Below are 17,640 nucleotides of genomic sequence, written 5' to 3'. Positions count from 1 at the left end.
ATTATATATTGTACTGTACTGTGTTTGGGAAGTGCCCCGGCTTACCTCACACAGGCACAGCCCGCTGCAGGCCAGGACACTAGGAAGCACAGTGGCAGCTTACCCGAGAAGAAAAGGCGCCGACTTTGCCGGGGGATGCTCCAGGCCCGCTCTTCCCATCCCCGCTCCACTCCAGGCCCACCTCTTCCCACCCCCACTCCACCTCCTCTCCGAAGCACACTACATCCCTGCTCCTTCTCCTCCCCCAGAAAGTCCTAAGTGCTGCCAAACAGCTGTTTGGTGGCGCATAGGACCTTCTGGGAGGGAGGGGGAGGAGTGGAGATGTGGCGCTTCCCCACTCCTCCTCCCTCTCCCTCCCAGCGCTTCGTGCTTAGGACTTTCTGGGAGAGAGGGGGAGGAGTGGAGAGGCAGCACTTCCCCGCCCCTCCCTCTCCCCCCGCCATTCCAAAAAGTCCTAAGTGCTGCCAAACTGCTGGGGAGGTGCTGGGAGGGAGGGGGAGGAGGTGGAGAAGAGGAACTTGTACAATGCTCCCTTGTAAATTCGCTGCCCTTCCACAAAATCTTACATGCAGTGGACAGAGCAGGCAGCGAAACAACGTTATAAGGGAGCATTGCACAATTTTAAACTAGCATGCTCCCTAATGGAGCAGCGACGTAACTTTGAAATAGCGTTAAGCAGGAGGACGTTAAATGAGGAGTTACTGTAGTGTGTTTGATCTGATCTCAAAGTTCTGTACAAAGGAGGTCATGTCATTATCTCCATTTTATATCCTGGGAAACAAAGGCTCAGAGAGGAATGTGACTTGGCCAACGTCACCCAACAGACCGGTGGCAGAGCCAGAGCCAGAAATCAAACCCAGGTCTCCTGAGTCCCAGTCCCACTGTCTAGTCCAGTGTTCTGACCATTAGATCGCAGAGTCCAATCATCCCGTTAGCTCTGCATGTGAATCCATTGACTTTGCTGAAATTGTGTGCTATGCAACTAACCTCATCAAGCATCTAAACTCGTTTTTTAAAAGAGCCAGATAAAATTAGCGAAATTCTTAGTTCTCCTACAATTCCTCTTAAGTTTTTATTTGACTTTTAGATTCAGTCGTGGGTCAAAATGTGGCTAGCGAGGAAGGCTTACAAGAAACGGCTGCAGTATTTCAAGGATCACGTAAGGCATTTCTCCACCCCACCCCCTTTTGAGGAGAGAACTAATGTAGTAGTAATGCATGTATTTCTTGAAATTATAGACATCCCCCATATGTCTCTTAACAGAAATACATTATAACTGTGAAGACATTGAAACTTTTTCTAATTATCACAGTGTTTGGTAGATGTCTATAGTACTCTTCATTATCTCTCTTCATAGAACATGAGCTGTTGTTGGAGGTTTCCTGTTCAATGCTTTCTAAAGTGTTTAGTCTTGGTCTTTCCAGAATGAAGAAATTGTGAAAATACAAGCATTTCTTAGAGCAAACAAAGCTAGGGAGGACTACAGAACACTAAGTAAGTGCTGGTGATAAACATTTGAGTGTAAATTGGTGGGGTAACATATACATTTTAGAATAAGAGTGTTCAGTTGTGATTTCTAATATTTGAGTCTTGCATTTTTGGCTCTTCAGAAGCAGATACTAACATTTGTTAAACGGTTAATATATTTACATAAACTATTACACACAGTTCTGGTTACATAAAATATTCTACTCTTGCTCTCAGTGACATAAACTCCTTTCTGCAGTGTTGGCATTCTGACCATAGATGTCACTATGTACAAAAGGTACAAAAGAATTCTAAACATTGATATTTATAAATGTAAAGGTATACTGTGTCTGTGCATGTCAGACCAAGCAAATAAAATAACTAATATGAGCTCATTTACCTTAACTGCAGTTGGTGCTGAAAATCCACCCTTGAGTGTCTTGCGCAAATTTGCTTACCTCCTGGACCAAAGTGACTTAGATTTTCAGGAAGAACTAGAAGTAACAAGGTTAAGGGAGGGGGTGGTTACAAAAATCCGATCCAATCAACAGCTGGAAAATGACTTGAACTTGATGGATATAAAGATTGGTCTACTGGTGAAGAACAGGATCTCTCTACAGGTCAGCAGGCTTTATTCAAACTATTTCTATAGAATGCACTGAAGGCAACGGAGGTTTGTGTGCTGAAAGAATGCAGGATCAGTTAGGATGTTCCTGGGGATGACGCAGTTGCCTTTTTTATTTAGTGTATGCCAAGAAGAACCACAGTCAATACAACCTATGTAAGAAGTAGCTGTACTTTAGAAAGCTTTTGGTGAGAATTGACCTAGGAATGGTCTCAAATCATTGAGGACTGCTGCTGTTTAGACTAGTTAATGAATGGCACACAGTCACTTCCACTTTATTGCCTGCCAGTTAGCTTTTCTTAAAGTATTAGTGTCTCAATGGGGAGCAAAAGTAGGAATTGTTTAGTTCCTGGCACCATGTTACTTCACATCTCACTGAATACCAGGTGTTTTTATTACGATAGACATGGGCAGCAGTAATACACAGAAGCATGAGGTCATTCTTTGTGGTTTTTAAGCAGCTTTCTAACAATAGAGCAAATCTGACTTCCAATTTTAAAAATCATTGTAAAGAGTTGGCTCTTGTACAGGCTTTTTGACAACTAACATGAGCTTGTGACACCCTGACAGTTATCATTTAGTGGGCACTGAAATTCTACCCAGCAGCGAATTCTTCCCACTGTTTGGGAAGGGGATGCGATGATAGGGTTACATGGGGTGGTTGTTGGCATGCCCAAACTTGTGTTTTGGAGCCACGTTTGATTGAGCATGGGAGTTATGGGTAGGGACTGTGTGTTTAGACAGTCTAATATATTCTTATTGTGAATTTTAACTGGTGTGAGATGGCACTCAGAGTTGTTTGATGTTTTACCTTTTTATAAATCTAAATAAAACTCTAATCATGAGTAAGGTGATGTAGTAGTGAAAAATATTGTCTAGTTAATGTGCTATATTGGGCCTAAATATAAAAAGGGGTTGATATTAAAATCTTTGAATAAATAGGCCAATGTAGAAACATCCTATTTAAGATGGTTGAGAAATGGCAGTTTACCATATTGCTTTATATTTCTGTGTGAATATATATATATAATGGCTCACTTGTGTCTGTAGGATGTGGTACTGCACAGCAAGAAGCTAAACAAAAAAAGCAAAAATCAGGTGGAAGAGATGGTGACAGGTGACAAACAGGGCATCAAAGGCTTGAGCAAAGAGAGGAGAAAACAGCTGGAGGCCTATCAACACCTGTTTTACCTTTTGCAGGTAAGTCCTAATGTGGGGATTAATTTGCCCCCAAATGGCTTGTGTTAAGCAAAACTTTTTAAAGTGTGTTCATTTCTTGTTCTAATGAGAATGAGGGGGGAGAGAATTCTTTGCAGGTGTAGTGTACAGTAAACACAGTTACTACAGACCACAGCTGAGCACAGCCAGCAAGTGTTGTTTGCTGGATGATTGATTTTAAATGGGCTTGAAAATTAACGCTGTATAGTTTAAATTTGTTTCCCTAATAGAAAACGGCTCTATTGGCCTTAAATTGTGCACGAGATAATTCGTTGCTGTTCCCTTCCTTGAAATTATTTTAAATTCCCAACTCTTCTAGGCTTGCAACTGTCTGCAGTAATATGAGCCCGCTGGATTTTGTCTCGTCTTTTCTCCCTCCACCTCCATCCTGTTAACTCAGTTTGGATGCATAGTTCAAATCTGAGCAGGAAAAACCATTTTCTTCCACATTCTTTCAAGTTTAAAAATACTGAAAATACTTTGTGTGTAGGGGAAAGAAGCTACTGTATGATTGACATTTTATTATGTAATGTGTTTCAGTCTGAATTTGGGTAAGTTTCTTTAGAAGACTTATTTGTTTGTTTTCCCTCCCCCACTTTCGTTCATGGGGGAAGGGAGGGGAGAGGTATACACTTTTATTTTTCCTTCAGATGTATTTTTAACTCAAAGGAAGTTAAGTTTTGGGTATAAACACCTTTTTGATGGTGAAATGGAAAAACATCAAAGTATGGATGTCCCAAAAATATCAGTTTTAAGATTTCTAAAATCTGATAACCTTGTAAAGTAAAACTTGTGTACCTATTATTCTAAGTGACATCAGTGTAGACATAATTTACGTATATTAGCACATTACATACAGCAAAACTTTGGAACATTCACATGTCCATGTCTGCTAATTACCTACAGTAGATCCTTAGTGTTATGAACACCAGAGTTACAAACTGACCTGGTTCCAAATGAGGTGTGTAGTTGACTGAAGTACACAATCAGTAGCAGAGACCAAAAAAAGGCAAATACAGTACGATACTGTGTTGAACGTGAACTACTAAAAAAAGGGAAAGCAGCATTTTTCTTCTGCATAGTAAAGTTTCAAAGCTGTAAACTTTTGAAAGAACAACCGCAATGTTTTGTTTAAAGTTACGAACGTTTCAGAGTTACAAACAACTTCCATTCCCGAGGTGTTTGTAACTCTGAGTTCCTACTGTAAATGTATATTTCAGGTAGGTTATATGCTTTTTTATATTTTTAAACTTGTATCCTAATAAGGACTAGTGATAAATATTTAGTACTGGCTTTACTTGGCTTTCCATTTGTGGAGGTAGTGCATAACGTACAGAACTTAGGGAGGTCGCCATTAAAATACTTACAATTGTCATTTGCAAGTAACTACTGCTGCAGCATTCACAGTATTCCCCAGGCTTAGTGTTACAATAGCCTAATGCTCAGTATAGTGAATACTGCATTAAAATTAGGCCAAAAGTGTAATTGTGAAGCTTTTAATAGTAACCGCTCTGAGAAGGTATAGCCTTAACAATGCAAACATAACTTTCATTAATGTTAATGAAAGCTATATGTGTGCATTCAAAGGTGAGCAGACTCCTTATGGCTTGTGCAGGTAGTGGGAAAACTTATCATTTTAGCAATATATAAATCACCCTCCATAATGTTTCTTTCCTAGACTAATCCCATGTATCTGGCTAAGCTGATTTTCCAGATGCCTCAGAACAAGTCAACAAAGTTCATGGATACAGTCATTTTTACTCTGTACAACTATGCCTCCAATCAGCGAGAAGAATACCTGCTTCTCAAGCTCTTTAAAACTGCTCTAGAAGAGGAGATCAAGTATGTACATTGTCTAGAACCTCTCATTCCTCTGAAGATAGGATATCTGTTAGACTTTAAAATTTTCTTTGAACTGCATTCTTAAACTTGTTTTTCATTTGATGGCAAATCATATTTTTATTTGTTAGTGGGGAAATTAGTCTTCTATCAGTGGAACTTAATAATAAATTGACTGAGAAGGTTATAAATGTTTTATACCTTAGATTCAGGGAGGCTGTCTGGTAGAGAAGCAAAGTCTGCATAATCTTAGATTTTTACTTAATCTTGGAGGTAAATATTTACATGTACTAAAAGTACAACTATTTTGGCTTCTTTGTTCCTACTTTTTGCTTGAATATGCAGTTGAGTTTCAGAGCTTTTATTTTTCTTCACAAATGTAATTTGTAAATGTGTGTAATAAGCAGAAGGCTCATCCTGTGGTAGGTTCTACATTTTAATCTTCATTACAGTTCATGGATTAGTGATTTATCTATAAATGCGATTTTATTTTGATTTGATTTTAATCAGTACAGAACCAGTTAGGAACTTGGCAATTTTTCTAACTTGTATATAAAAAAAAACAAAAAAAACCTGAAAATTGGTTCCAGTGCAGTTAAGGACTGTTTTTTTTGTTTTTAATGCAGTTCCAAAGTAGACCAGATACAGGATATAGTCACTGGAAACCCTACTGTCATTAAGATGGTTGTCAGCTTTAATCGAAGTGCTCGTGGACAGAACACACTGCGTCAGCTCTTGGCCCCAGTGGTGAGGGAAATCATGGATGACAAATCCCTCCTCATCAACACCAGCCCTGTGGAAGTGTACAAGGCATGGGTAAACCAGTTGGAAATGCAGACTGGAGAGGCCAGGTAAGTGAGAAAATAGAATAGTTCATATTCATTCTGTTAATATTTGAGTGATTCCTCATGCCAGATCCTTTTCTCATTGAGTGAAGCTTTTTCTTCTCTTCCACAAGCAACCATGAAGATGCATCTGGGGTGTATGCTTGTGATACTCTAGTTCACTGTAATATAATAAGACTTAATGTATCTTTTTGTTGAGGTGTAATTCTTATTAGTACTGTTGTTTATAGCATAGTAGATTCCTCCATGAAGTAGCTTATAAACTTAAGCTCAGAACCTGCGATCGTATCTGCTAGCATGGACTCCAGCACCATTACAGAGCCTCATAGACTTCAACGGAGCTTTGCAATGGCACAGAGAGCCAGTGCTTGGAGTTCTGACTGAAGGATTGGAACCCCAATGATGGACTAGCTTATAACACTTCTCCACCTTAAGTACCCCATCACTTAATATATGAGCACCTCACAACACTCCTGTGAGGATTTTACATGTGGGGAACTGAGGCACAAAGAGACTGACTTGCCCACGGTCACAAGGGAAGTCTGTGATTGAGCAGGGAACTGAACCAGGTCTCCCAAGTGCCAAGCTAATGCCCTAACCTCTGGACCATCCTTCTTCTCAGCACATAAGCTAGTACATAAGAACCCTCACACTAGAATAATTATACATGGTTTTCCTCTTTGTATCTGGAAGAGGTTAGTTCATATCACTTCCATGGTGTGTGTTTTTTTGTTTTTTTTTTCCATTTTAAAAAAATGAACTGATATTGGTGGGGTTTTTGTTTCTGGTTTTAAAAAAAATGCATTTGAAGAATTGGTTATATTAAGTCACTTGATTTTATGTGTTCTCTGAAATACACATGAAATAAGTAGTTGAGACTGTATAGCATTAAATAAACTGAGTTTTCAATGAATTTTGTTTGAATTGTCATAGTACACAGTTTACTTTAGCCCAGTAAATACCTCTCTTGCGTTTGCAGTAAATTGCCATACGATGTAACAACAGAACAAGCATTAGAACATCTGGAAGTGGTAAATAGACTGGAGTCGTCCATTCAAAGCTTGAGAACAGTAACTGATAAAGTCCTTGTGTCCATATTCTCATCTCTCAGTATGATGCCGTAAGTGCCACATTATGAGTCTGGTAACTTCAGTTCATTTGTATAATAACTTTTGATGCAGGATTCAGTATAAACAGCCATCTGTACTGCCTTAGATAACGATCTGTGGTACGTGCCTCTATAATAGCAATTCTCCAACAGAGGGACCAATTGCTTCATATCATATATTCCAAATATGATATAAAACCTAGTGAGCATCTGTAATATAAATCCTTGTTGTTTTCCCATTATCATCTTGTTTTGTGTGATAAATGTTTAGTCTGTGAAAATGCAGTATCTTGGTTGAATGGAATGATTTGTTTGTTTCATCTAAGTCTTTCCATTATTTTCCTTTTTCATCTGTTCTATATGTAGTTATGGAATGAGATATATAGCCAAAGTTCTGAAGAATTCGCTCCATGAGAAATTCCCAGATGCAACAGAAGATGAACTATTAAAGGTAGATTTGTGAGGATGATCTGTCAGCAGCTTGTTCTTTCTGTTTATGCCAGAAGCAAGATTTATTGCATATAAGCTTTCTACAGAATTGTTAACACTTGTATTTACAGAAACTTCTGGGGGTGAAGATGAAAGGAATTCCATGTGTTAATATTGTCTGACTTGGAAAATATAGTCAATGGTGCCCAGCATCTGTAGCACTTACAGAAGTCAGTGGGCCAGCACCATTGAAAATCAGCTCAATGGTACTTTGTAGGAAGCTAGAAATATTTGATTGCATGATTTTGCTTCAATAGTGATCTTCCATGAAGAATATGACTGTGATTTTGCACTTTTAACTCTGCTAAGGTGAAATTAGAACACTTGACAGAAATTGCTTCAAATGTGGTGGGTTTTTTTAATACTATAAATACACTTAGGCAGAGTTATAAGAGCAAACAGTGAGTTAATCCATCCTCTACACTTGTTTAAGGTGCTTGTAAAAGTTGTGGGAATGTGACATTTGTCTAGACTGGAGTGTGCGTGCTGTCAAGTGATGCAGAATGTTCCTGGCCCAGTGCCCTTCCCTTCGTCTGTCAGAACCATTGTATTCTGCAGAAGGCAATGTGAAGTCATTCTTTGTGCCTGCCACACAACTACAGGGTTTCTATCTGGCTTTAATTAGACATATTTGCATCTCAGTACAGTTGCCAATATCCATGTTGCATTTTAAAAAATTGAATTATAATGGATCCAGAATTACTTTGAGGATTTTTCTAGTATCCTTCAAAAGACATCATTTTTGTGTTACAGTTCTTGTCTGGAGCCGTTCTGAGAATCTAAATCTCCTCAGCTAAGTTTATTCTGCTTTTATGCAATAATAAACAATACCATTAATACTGTTTACAATAAACACCGTTTACAATAATTTCTTTGGGCCCATCACCACAGTGCCTGGGAATCTCTATAAATTTACATTATTTTAAAACTTCTCTGACAACTACCCCTAAATGGGTAGTGAACTGATTCCACCACAAGGTACCTCTACCCTGCCCGCTGACCAGCACAGCTCATCATTTGAAAACCCTTAAATTCAAAAGTCAAACATTCCACTGAGTGGTCGGACATGAGCTCTGGCAAACTAGCAAAGGAAGTAAGTACCAGAGGTCAAGAGTCCTTCACTCCTCACCCACAGGAGTTCAGCTCTTGGGTCAGCTTAAATATAATAGAAGAGGCAGTTTCTGAAAATCCACCAATAGCCCAGTGTGTAAAAAAGCATTCACCTGGGTTTTGGGAGACCCTGGTTCAAGTCCCTGCTCCAGATTGGGCAGAGTATGAACATGAATCCAGATTTGCCACATCCCATATATGTGTCCTGATCCTTGGGTTATGGCCTGGTTGGTCTCTCTACTGGCCATCCTGGTTTTTCCTCAAAAAAGTTCTGTTTTATCACAGTACTGAATGGGAAAATCTTCTCAACTCCCAAATATTCACAGGACAGGAAAACTGTTTCCTGCCCAGCTCTAATTGATAAGAGTAGAATTTATCATTAAATAGACTACTTTAAAAAAAAAATCTTCACTAAAATATTTGGGATGGGCTAGAAGTTTGGAATAAAGATTAAAGGAATAGAACCTCTTATTTCTGAAGTTAAATAATATATGAACTTACTTTAAAAAAAAATTATTCTGTCTGCACTTCCTGCTTTTAGGTAGGATAGGAAGTAGAAATTTTACAAATGTCTATCCTCAGAGTATTTCTGATTCAGTTGAAAAAGGATAGTAATGGAAATCTTATTTGAGTGAGAACAGGATTTATTATAACTTGATATATGCATCCAAAATTTTAGGTATTTAAACATTTTTTTAAAATAAGTGGTTTTTAAAAATTAGACCTGGCCAAAATGCTGATAAAATGAGAAATCTAGGGCACTCTTTCCCTGTTTAGTGGGACTTTTTGTTTTGTTTTTTAAACCAGTTGTTATAAATATACTCGTGGTGTAAGTGCCCATTACTAAATAACATCTTTTTTTATCTCTGTGGGATCAGTAGACTTTTCCGGTTTGCTAACTAGATAATACTTCCGTCAGAAGTTGTTTTCACAGATTGCTCTCTACTGCTTCTTAGTTAATGATTTCTTAAAATCTAAACCAGGAAATGTGTAGTCTTTGGTGGGCTTTCTAAGACTGTAATAAAGTGTACATTAGGGAAGAGAGAAATCTCAAAGTATTTCTCCTATAGATTGTTGGAAACCTCCTATACTATCGCTACATGAACCCAGCCATTGTTGCTCCTGATGGTTTTGATATAATTGACATGACAGCTGGAGGCCAGATACACTCTGACCAGAGGAGGAATTTAGGTTGTGTGGCGAAAGTCCTTCAGCATGCTGCTTCTAACAAACTCTTTGAAGGAGAGAGTGCGCATCTTTCGTCTATGAATACTTACCTGTCGCAGACGTACCAGAAGTTCAGGTGTGAAAAGCTCTTGCAAATGTTTATTCAATGTAAACTGTTTGTTTGGGGGTGGATGAGGTAGACCTACTCTATTTACCTGACGATAATTGCACAAAATCTCTTTAATCTGTGCTGTAACCTAAAAATTCAATGAATAATTCTTCATATAGCAATCGCTCTGTCTTGTTCTGTAATGGGAAAATAATGTGCTATATTTCCAGTTCAGTACTATTGTTTTTAGCAAGTAATTTTAGTATTGCTCAGCAGTATTCAGGCATCCTAATAGGAATTTTTAATGCAAAATGAAGTACAAGAGTCTAATGGAGCATTTCACTGTATAACACACACTAATGCTTGCTATAAGTAAGTAGAACAGCTGATCGTTTTTCAATCTGGTGGCTGAGATTACTCTTCTGTAAAGGTAAACTCTTTCCCAGCCAGGAAGAGCTGGGTGGCTTTTTGTTTGGTTTGGTTTCTTGTTGTTTTTTTACTTTAGCCATCTCTGCTGAGAGAAACAATTGTAGGAAATGATGACACTTTAAATATTTTGCTGAAAAGTGTTATGGGAAAATCCAGACATTCTGTGCTGCAAGGAAGTTGTTTGAAATTTATGCTCTTTACCTTGTAACTTTTTTGGGTGGTTATGATCATGGAATTATCATGAGACAGCAGAACATTTTAAATGTACATTAATTAATCCTTTTAGAAGGGTCTCCTCTATATGAAAAGAATTATTCATTGAATTTTTAGGTTACAGCACAGATTAAAGAGATTTTGTGCAATTATCATCAGGTAAATAGAGTAAGAATACTATGGGAAAACCCACCCATAGCCCAGTGTGTAAGGCATTCACCTGGGTTTTGGGAGACCCTGGTTCAAGTCCCTGCTCCAGATGGGGCAGAGTATGAACATGAATCCAGATTTGCCACATCCCATGTAAGTGCCCTGATCCTGGGTCATGGCCTGGTTGGTCTCTCTACTGCCCATCCTGGTTTTTCCTCAAAAAGGTTCTCAGTTTTATCACACTGCTGAATGGGAAAATCTTCTGAACTCCCAAATATTCACAGGACAGGAATGGATACTAAAGCAGTTCAGTCATTTTATTAATAACAAAGGCAAAGAGGAGGAAGACCTGCTCATTGTGTTTAATTTGGCTCTGATCTTTACAAAAAAGAAGAATCCCATATCTCGTTAAATTAACTTTTTGATGAAAATTGGTGATATGTCTCCAAGGAGGATGCTAACCTGAGAGGGTTAGAATCTGCTCTGTTACGAAGTAAGATGAGATATCTTTCCATTCTCTGTGCAGTACCTTTCTTAGTTATCATAAACATGCTGAGAAACTGTTTCCTGCTTTTGAAACACTGGATGGCTTATGTCTAGATATAGATAGTGGTATAGTCATAGTAACACTTTGTGTTAACACTTTTTGTGTATTTTCCCATAGTATTCTTACACTGTAACAATCCCATAATCTTGCCAGATATCCTTATATTTTGCACAGTGTTCCTGAGCATCAAACAGTTAAACATCGCAGTAGAGCAATGCAAGGATTTTAAATGTGTTTAAATTTAAGATATATGACTACCCTGTATCATTCAGACCGTGTATTATGACAACTTGTATTAGTGTGTATGAGATTTAATTACTGCTCCTAAACTTTGTCAATATTATGAGCTGCTTTCATACAATGAGGGTAACCATTTTTGCAAAGTATATTTCCTTTATATCTTCTGGAGGGTTATTTTTAATCCAGATGCTAGACTAGATCCCTCAGAACATCTAAAAGAGGTGCCAAATTCTTGCTTACCACTTTGTAGCTGAAAGGGAAAAATCTTATTTTGAATAAATAAACCTGCTGTTCTCTCTAGGGACAAGTAACGTTTAAGCACTCCTATTTATATTGTGACGTGCTGCTTATGATTTTTTCCCTGGCATTCCTGTGCAGATTTAATAGATTGCATCAGAAATATTCATATTCTTCGAGTGCTTGTTCATGTCCATTCCACATTAGGTGTGCGCATGCCGCCTAGGATTTGCCATAGGATTTGCAAGGTGTTCAAGCCAAGGACAAGGAAAGAAAGAGATTTTCGCCTACAGCAACTGTTGATGGAGGCCGCATTGCAGCCGCTGGGCCCAGAGCGCCCAATGCCAGCTCAGGCTTCCTCGGTGCGTAGTGCCCCAGAGCTGTTGGGAGACCTGGCACCAGCAAAGCACCGTAAACTGTCAGCACCAGAGCGCCAGGCTAGGCCCCGGCACCAATCGTCCTCCCTGGCACAGCCTAAAGGCAGGCGCGGTCATTCCCCACACAGGAGGCTGGCACCTCCCAAGGCACTGAGCGCCAACAAGAGCGGGAAGGCCGTGGTACCAGCGCTGACAGCGGCAGTCCTGGCGGCACAACCCCCACCGAGTCCAGACCTAAGTAAGCTCAGTGCGGACAATGGGCTCGAGGGCATAATGGATCAGCCCTCTACGCCTGGCACCTTTGAGGCCGCAAAGGACCTCACTGAGCTGTCGGCGAGCCCCCTCCTCTATGGGAGAACCCTCTGGCACCCAGGCCTCAGGCGCTATCGAGGGGTAAGCCGGCAATGGTGTGCTGCTCAAAGATACCATCCCGGCACCGCTCCCGGAGTTGGTCCCAGTCGAGCTCCAATTCCACAGACTCGCACTTGCCAGCGGCCCAGAAGGAGGTTGCGGCACCAGCAGCAGGTCGACGTTAAGAAGAAGCGCCAGGAAGGGCACATCGCTCTCCTGCACCAGGAGGAGTTAAGGCAGCCCTCGCCAGAGGTCTCCTGCAGACGGTCCCGGTCCAGGGAACGCTGGCACTGGTCCCGGTCCCGTTCCTGGTCCCGCTCAGCCAGGAGCCACTCATTCTCCTGCCGGCGCAGATTGTTGGCACTGCCATGGCCTCGCGATCAGCATTGCTGCAGGCCGGCTCCAGCTGCTATAGCTGCCCGCACCAGGGCCCGGATAGCAGGGACCCTTCTAGGGGAGCTGGTGATCTCAATGGGGGCTGCCAGGCCATTGGCCCTTCTGGACCCCCTCGGCCTATCAGGAGCACAAAGGGGCCCCGTCCAGGGTAAGTTATTTGGTGCAGCGGTCCCAGTCCTCACACCAACGCCAGACGGTGCCGGAGGCAACAGTATCCAGGCCTCCAGCATCCCCCCAGCTTAGACCGGAGAGTCCGGCACTGAGCCCAGTGCCATCCCATGGACTCCCGCCCTGGCCTGAGCCAGAGGCCTGTGCCACAGGAGATGGGGAGCAGGAGGACCAACCAGAGGGGGTTGAGCAGCAGCTAACCTCCACGTATTCCCCCAATGAGGCGATGGCGGGTACAGAGGTATCCAGCCCTCCGCCAATAGACCATAGAGCTCACCAGGAACTGCTGCGCAGAGTTGCCCAAAATTTGGGGTTGCAGGCCAAGGAGACAGTTGAGCAGGAGGACCCCATGGTGGATACTTTGAGCCTCGAAGGGCCATCCAGAATAGCGCTCCTGCTCATTAAGACTGGTCAGTCTAACGATAAGACTATATGGCAGACTCCGACCTCCAGTGCTCCAATGGCTAAAGAAGTGGAGCATAAATACTTTGCGCCATTGAAGGGCTAGGAGTTCCTATTCTGCCACCCGAGTCCATGCTCCCTAGTGGTTTCAGCGGTGAACGAAAGGGAGTGCCATGGACAGCAGGCCCCGGCCCCTAAGGCCAAGGAGGTGAAACACCTGGACCTTTTCGGTAGAAAGGTGTACTCATCTGGGGGCCTTCAGTTGAGGATTGCTAACCAGCAGGCCATCCTCAACATGCACAATTTCAACTCCTGGGCGGTGGTGGGGAAGTTTAAGGACAACCTCCCGCAAAGTTCCCAACAGGAGTTCACGGCCCTGGGGGACAAAGGCAAGGCAGTAGCCAAGACCTCCCTCCAGGCCTCCTGGGATTCAGCAGACGTGGCGGCTACAACAGTCACGTCAGGGGTGGTCATGAGGCGCTCTGCGTGGCTCCAGGAGTCGGGCCTGCCCCCCCGAGGTCCAGAATATGCTCCAGGACCTCCCTTTCGAAGGCTCTGGGCTCTTCTCGGATCAGACAGACACGAGGCTGTATAGCCTCAAGGACTCGCGAGCTACGCTCAAGTTGCTGGGTATGCACACGCCGGCGACCCAGAGGAAGCCCTTTAAGCTGCAGCCCCCCCCTTCAGCGCCAGTACCAGCTTCGCCATAGGCATGAGCCTTACTGTAGGCAAGGCAGGGATAACAGGCGACGGCGCAACAACAATAATAACAATAATGCGCCGGGCCAGAACCAAGGCCAGCACAAACCCCAGCCGGGCACTAAGCCAGGCTTTTGAAGGTGCGCTCGAGGACAGCGTACCAGACCAGTCACCGGATCCGTCCCTTTGTTTCCTGAACTGCCTGTCCCGTTTCTCCCATGCGTGGTCCACCATTACATCGGACCGTTGGGTCTTACGCATGGTGCGGAACAGGTACTTGCTGCAGTTCGCCTCCCTCCTCCTCTCCCCCCCCCTTCCCCATCCCTCTTCAGGGACCCCTCTCACAAGCATCTCCTAGAGGAGGAAGATCTGTTTTGCCACCAGGGCCAACGCCCAGTGCCCGCAGTTCTGCTCATTCCAGGGCTGCAGCCCGGGCTCAGTCATGGACGCGTTTGCGATCCCGTGGAGAGGGGGCTTGATGTATGCCTTCCCCCTGCTCCCCTTGGTGCACAAGGTCCTGCTCAAGGTGCGCAGGGACAGGGCGGCGGTGATCCTCATCGGCCCAGCCTGGGCCCACCAACGCTGGTACACATCGCTCCTAGAGCTGTCGGTGGATGCCCCAGTAGTCCTGCCCCTACACCGGGACCTCATTACACAGGATGGCGGGCGGCTTCTCCACCCTGATGGCATGGAGGCTCTGTGGAGCCAGTGCTCCCTTCCTGTGCAGCAGATTCTGCTTGGCAGTAGAAAGCCCTCTACCAGGGCTGCCTATATGGCCAACTGGAAAAGGTTCTCGTGTTGGTGTGAACCCCGACAGGTGCGGCCGGGCCAGGCCCTGTTGCAGGCCATTCTGGAATACCTCCTGCACTTCAAGCAGCAAGGGCTAGCCACGTCCTCACTCAGAGTGCACCTGGCGGCCATCGCTGCCTTCCATCCGGGGTTCTCGGGGGGGCTCGGTGTTTTCCCACCCAATGGTGGGGCGGTTCCTTAAAGGGTCCCGCCCCTAGTCCCTCCATGGAACTTTAACCTGGTTCTTTCTAAACTCATGGGACCCCCTTTCAAGCCCCTCGCTACCTGTTCTCTCCTCCACCTTTACTGGAAGATGGCGTTTTTGGTTGCCATTGCCTCGGCCAGAAGGGTGTCCAAACTGAGGGCCCTCACCTCTGAGCCACCATACACAGTATTTCACAAGGACAAGGTGCAACTCCGGCCACACCCCAAGTTCCTCCCTAAGGTGGTCTCCCAACTCCATCTGGGCATTTGTCTGCCGGTGCTCTTCCCGAAACCCCATACGGACTTGAGTCACCGCAACTTGCACACCTTGGATGTGCGTCGAGCACTGGCGTTTTATTTGGGGTGCCCCAAGCCCTTTCGCAAATCCGCGCAGCTGTTTGTGGCTGTGGCCGAGAGGTTAAAAGGCCTCCCAGTGTCGGTGCAGCAGATTTTGTCTTACATTACAAGCTGCATCCGGGCGTGCTATGAGCTTGCAGGTGTTCCGGCCCCAGCGCTCACGGGCCACTTGACCAGGGCGCAGGTGACTTCCACGGCGTTCCTGGCACAGGTCCCAGTCCAGGAGATCTGCAGAGCAGCCACCTGGTCTTCGGTGCACACCTTCACGACCCACTATGCAGTCAACCAGCAGGCCAGAGAGGATGCGGCAGTTGGCAGAGCGGTCCTCCGAGCAGTTGTTCCGTGACTGCTACCCTCCTCCAGGGGTAAGCTTGTGATCCACCTAATGCGGAATGGACGTGAACGAGCACTCGAAGAAGAAAAAACGGTTACTTACTTTCTCGTAACTGTTGTTCTTCGAGATGTGGTGTTCACGTCCATTCCACCACCCACCCTCCTACCCCTCTGTCGGAGTCGCCAGCAAGAAGGGACTGGAGGGGGTCAGGCCGGCGGGGATATATATGCGGGGCGCAGTGGCGCCACTCGGGGGGCCCGACGGGAGCCGCTAAGGGAAAAAGTTTCCAACGCTCGTGCCTGCGGCGCGCGCACACCGAATGTGGAATGGACATGAACAACACCTCTCGAAGAACAACAGTTATGAGAAAGTAACAGTTTTTATCTTGCATTTCAAACAAAAAGCTTATTCCAATTCACTACAGTTAGCTAAAACATGTCTTTCTTGTTGTATAATTATTTAACCTATCTTGCTCATCTTACTACTTCCTTAGGAATTTTTTTCAGACAGCATGTGATGTTCCTGAGCCAGAGGAGAAATTCAATATTGATGAGTACTCTGATATGGTAACCCTCAGCAAACCTGTCATATACATCTCCATTGAAGAAATCATCAATACCCATTCAGTAAGTGAATGGAAAGAAACTTAGCTACTGAGCAAAGGGGAATTGTTAAACAACTACTCTTTAATCTGTTCTTGGGAAACTTCTCAAATCACTTTTTGGGAGATGAGTAATTTTTCCATAAAATCACAGAATAACTGTGATGTTCTGTATTGGCTTTCCTAAAATGCCATGAAGGAATTCCTTTACTCTTCCTTTCTGATAGTCTCTTGTCCAAGTAGAAGATCATCTCAATGTCCAAGTGTATGGAATAACCTTAGAACCAAACTTTTCTTAACATTTATTGTAACTTGTACTGTATGTCGCAGGAGAGAATTGCATTTCCACCCCAATAGCCCCAATGAGAATGGTAGAGACAACGGTTTGGAAACAAAAGTGCTAACCAAAAGAAGAATCTGACAATAAAATGTAAAGTATTTTTCTTTCAGAGCGTTTAATTGAAAAGGGAAAAAAATTGCATAACTTCTTATTGGCATATAGTAGTGATGAACCATTTGTAGTTTATTTGAATTACAAACTTCCCCTTGGTAAGAAAGGGGACTTGTTGCTTTTTAAGAGTTAGTGTGACTTTGAGATAAAGTAAAAGCTTGTACATTTTATGACTTTGGCATTCCATCACGTGTTTGGCTGGAAGCAGATGTAAGAGTGTGATTTAGGCGGCAGTGGTATCCTGCAAGTATGTTTGTTCTGGATAAGGAACAGATGAAATGCAGAAACTGCAGTTTATAGTGTGATTCACTAGGACAAAATTTAGATGTATACCATATGGTCCTTCCACAACTAGTATACTAGCAGTCATCCACTAATGTGCAAAACCCAGAAATGTTAAATGATGGATATTCTTTTAAAAATATGGAATACTTCACTCCCAAGACAGTGAGTTAAAAATCAGCCTTACTCATGCAAGAACTAATGGCTAAGGAAACATAGTGTTCGCTAGATTAAAGACAACTGCTACTTCAAGCTTGAATTGAGGATGTATTTGTTTCATTTCCTGTCTATCAACACTTAACTTGTTCCATTTAGGTGTCGAGCATGATATTCAACTCCTGTTATGCTATTGTCAAGTTTGTGACTTAGAGGCTGAATCTCAGATGGTGCAAATGATTATGGGGAACCTCTCATTTGTCACTTTGTGTAATCTGGT

At 43.2% G+C, this 17,640-nt stretch overlaps 1 protein-coding gene across 4 annotated transcripts in view; it reads left to right on the top strand.

Moving 5' to 3' along the window:
• The window catches only part of IQGAP2 (IQ motif containing GTPase activating protein 2), a 229,954-nt gene that overhangs the window by 182,856 nt on the left and 29,458 nt on the right, over positions 1-17,640 (top strand). For all 4 annotated transcript variants that reach the window (XM_073344187.1, XM_073344188.1, XM_073344186.1 and 1 more), the window contains 10 exons: positions 1,088-1,159; positions 1,425-1,494; positions 1,879-2,087; positions 3,143-3,292; positions 4,989-5,152; positions 5,776-6,000; positions 6,974-7,114; positions 7,469-7,553; positions 9,772-10,004; positions 16,364-16,496. In XM_073344187.1, coding sequence (XP_073200288.1) covers positions 1,088-1,159; positions 1,425-1,494; positions 1,879-2,087; positions 3,143-3,292; positions 4,989-5,152; positions 5,776-6,000; positions 6,974-7,114; positions 7,469-7,553; positions 9,772-10,004; positions 16,364-16,496 — 1,482 coding nt within the window. The remainder of the gene's footprint in view (positions 1-1,087; positions 1,160-1,424; positions 1,495-1,878; positions 2,088-3,142; positions 3,293-4,988; positions 5,153-5,775; positions 6,001-6,973; positions 7,115-7,468; positions 7,554-9,771; positions 10,005-16,363; positions 16,497-17,640) is intronic.

The sequence above is a fragment of the Lepidochelys kempii genome, chromosome 5, assembly GCF_965140265.1.
Source record: "Lepidochelys kempii isolate rLepKem1 chromosome 5, rLepKem1.hap2, whole genome shotgun sequence".
Taxonomy (NCBI): domain Eukaryota; kingdom Metazoa; phylum Chordata; order Testudines; family Cheloniidae; genus Lepidochelys; species Lepidochelys kempii.
Note: the sequence above shows the minus strand (reverse complement) of the source record. Positions and strands in the feature narration are given on the sequence as shown.